At 33.8% G+C, this 1,914-nt stretch overlaps 1 protein-coding gene across 1 annotated transcript; it reads right to left on the bottom strand.

Moving 5' to 3' along the window:
• Positions 1–335: 335 nt before the first annotated feature.
• Positions 336–1,142, bottom strand: LOTGIDRAFT_177464 (hypothetical protein; the record flags this gene model as incomplete). The annotated part of the gene is made up of 2 exons (XM_009063772.1): positions 336–954; positions 1,099–1,142. The coding sequence occupies 2 exons, from the start codon at positions 1,140–1,142 to the stop codon at positions 336–338; spliced, it is 663 nt and encodes a 220-aa protein (XP_009062020.1).
• Between the last annotated feature and the right edge of the window lie 772 nt (positions 1,143–1,914).

Consider the following 1,914-nt stretch of genomic DNA (forward strand, 5'->3'; position numbering starts at 1 on the left):
AGTTGTTGGTATGCTTGTGGCTGCAAAATACGTTTTTGAAAAGTTATTTGATAACAAATAACCTTACGCAACGCAACCTACATGCGTTTAACATAAAACGGAAGATCCACGTTGACCATTCGCACGGAACACTCGTTCACAAGAATTAACTGGAAAACACATCTACAATATCACTGTTTATAAATTAATACGTCATTTTACAATATCATACAAACACGCGAAGACGTCATTTTGTCGAAGCACTTTGAAATTCGTCCGCAATCCCAAATGAGGTAGAAAAGCAAATGCGGCAAGATCAAAAGAATGGAGGGTGGTGTTGAAATTATCAAGTCTTCCTAATCCCAATAGAATGATTGTCCAGTCATTTGATAGAATTTAGCGTTAAAAGGTTTAAAGAAGTCCCTGAGCCTAGATAGAACATAAGGGTCCACATGAGGGTGTTGTCTGCCCTTGGTTTTACCCAAACAATGAGGGCGTCCACTTCCTTCCGGTTTCTTTAAACACGGGAAACCTCGTGTTTCGTTTAAATAAAAATGTTTGTCCGTCACTAACCGGTTTAATCCTAAAAAATCTTGCACTTTAGCCATTTCTCCTGCGGGATCTGATATCAGTTTTTCACCATTCACAAAATGTATTTGATTTAATGGAAAATATTTGAGCCACTTTTCTAAATGTTTGGCATACACTCCTATCTTCACTCCAGCCCACTTTGTATCTACAATACGCGACGTGTTGTCTATGAACGCCATTTCTTCAAATGATTTTATTTCCGGTCGTTTAGTGACCGCTTGTGTATAGTCTGATATTGCACGTGTTACCGGGTCCCTTACAACCACAATCAGTTTAATAGTTTTGGACATGTTATAAATACGCTGAGGTACATCACGTGTTACAAAATAACTTGGTGTTTTTTCCATTGTCAGTTGACCATCTAGAGTAGGTGGCATCTGATCTCTGAAAATAGAAAATAAAACGCATTAGAATTACCACAAGACAAGGTATTTCCAGTAAATCAAACAATACTTCTTATTCCAACCCCGAGATTGTGTATAAAATATTGCAGATGAGTGGGGTTTGTTTCTCTGATTTGGATTTGACATTTGTCCCCATTTAATGTGTAATATTGATCTCGTAGTAAGCATGTCATACGATAAAATGCACGTGTATGAATATTAAACAGGTAAAATGGTCATAACACTTAAGAGCGTGTGAGAATATTTCATAACACATGTCATTGCTCTAAGAGGAAGCGAGATTTATCATGTTAGAGAACGAATCTGTAATGTGATTTGGTTTTATACGCCTTTTAAAAGATGACGAATATGGATGACAAAGGTGTATTGTTTATTTTTCAAAAATATGATATACATGCTAGTAAATTGATATAGAATTCATTTATCATCTAAAATAAATTGTCTATGGTTATCAAATAGGTGACAGAAATGGAAATTGAGTCTAGGATTTCTTAAAGGACCCTCAGGGAGATAAATAAACAACTCGAAAGATCCCAGTGTCCGGATAAACTTTCCTACTTTACATAATATAACCATTATAGACAGAAAAATATCATAAATATTAATAGAGATTTCTAAAATGACTTTACCATATTCTTCATGCTTGTTTGTGCTGTTTTAAAGTTACCTGCACTGAGATCGTTTGAATAAGGAAAATGCCGAAATATATTTGTATATTTTCAAAATCAGAGTGCGAAAGCAGACAGAAGCAACTTTTTTTTCAGTTAATCAGTACTATATGATTACATTTTTAGTTATATTTCAGATTTGAATAGATTTTTTTTATTAATTAATGCTTCTTCGATTACTATAACTTTAAAACATAAATAAATGACTAAGATGAAGTGTATTTGTTCTTTTTACTGTAGAAATTTTAAGAATTTATACAGTAAAAAGAACA

The sequence above is a fragment of the Lottia gigantea genome (assembly GCF_000327385.1).
Source record: "Lottia gigantea unplaced genomic scaffold LOTGIsca_6, whole genome shotgun sequence".
In the NCBI taxonomy this organism is placed as follows: domain Eukaryota; kingdom Metazoa; phylum Mollusca; class Gastropoda; family Lottiidae; genus Lottia; species Lottia gigantea.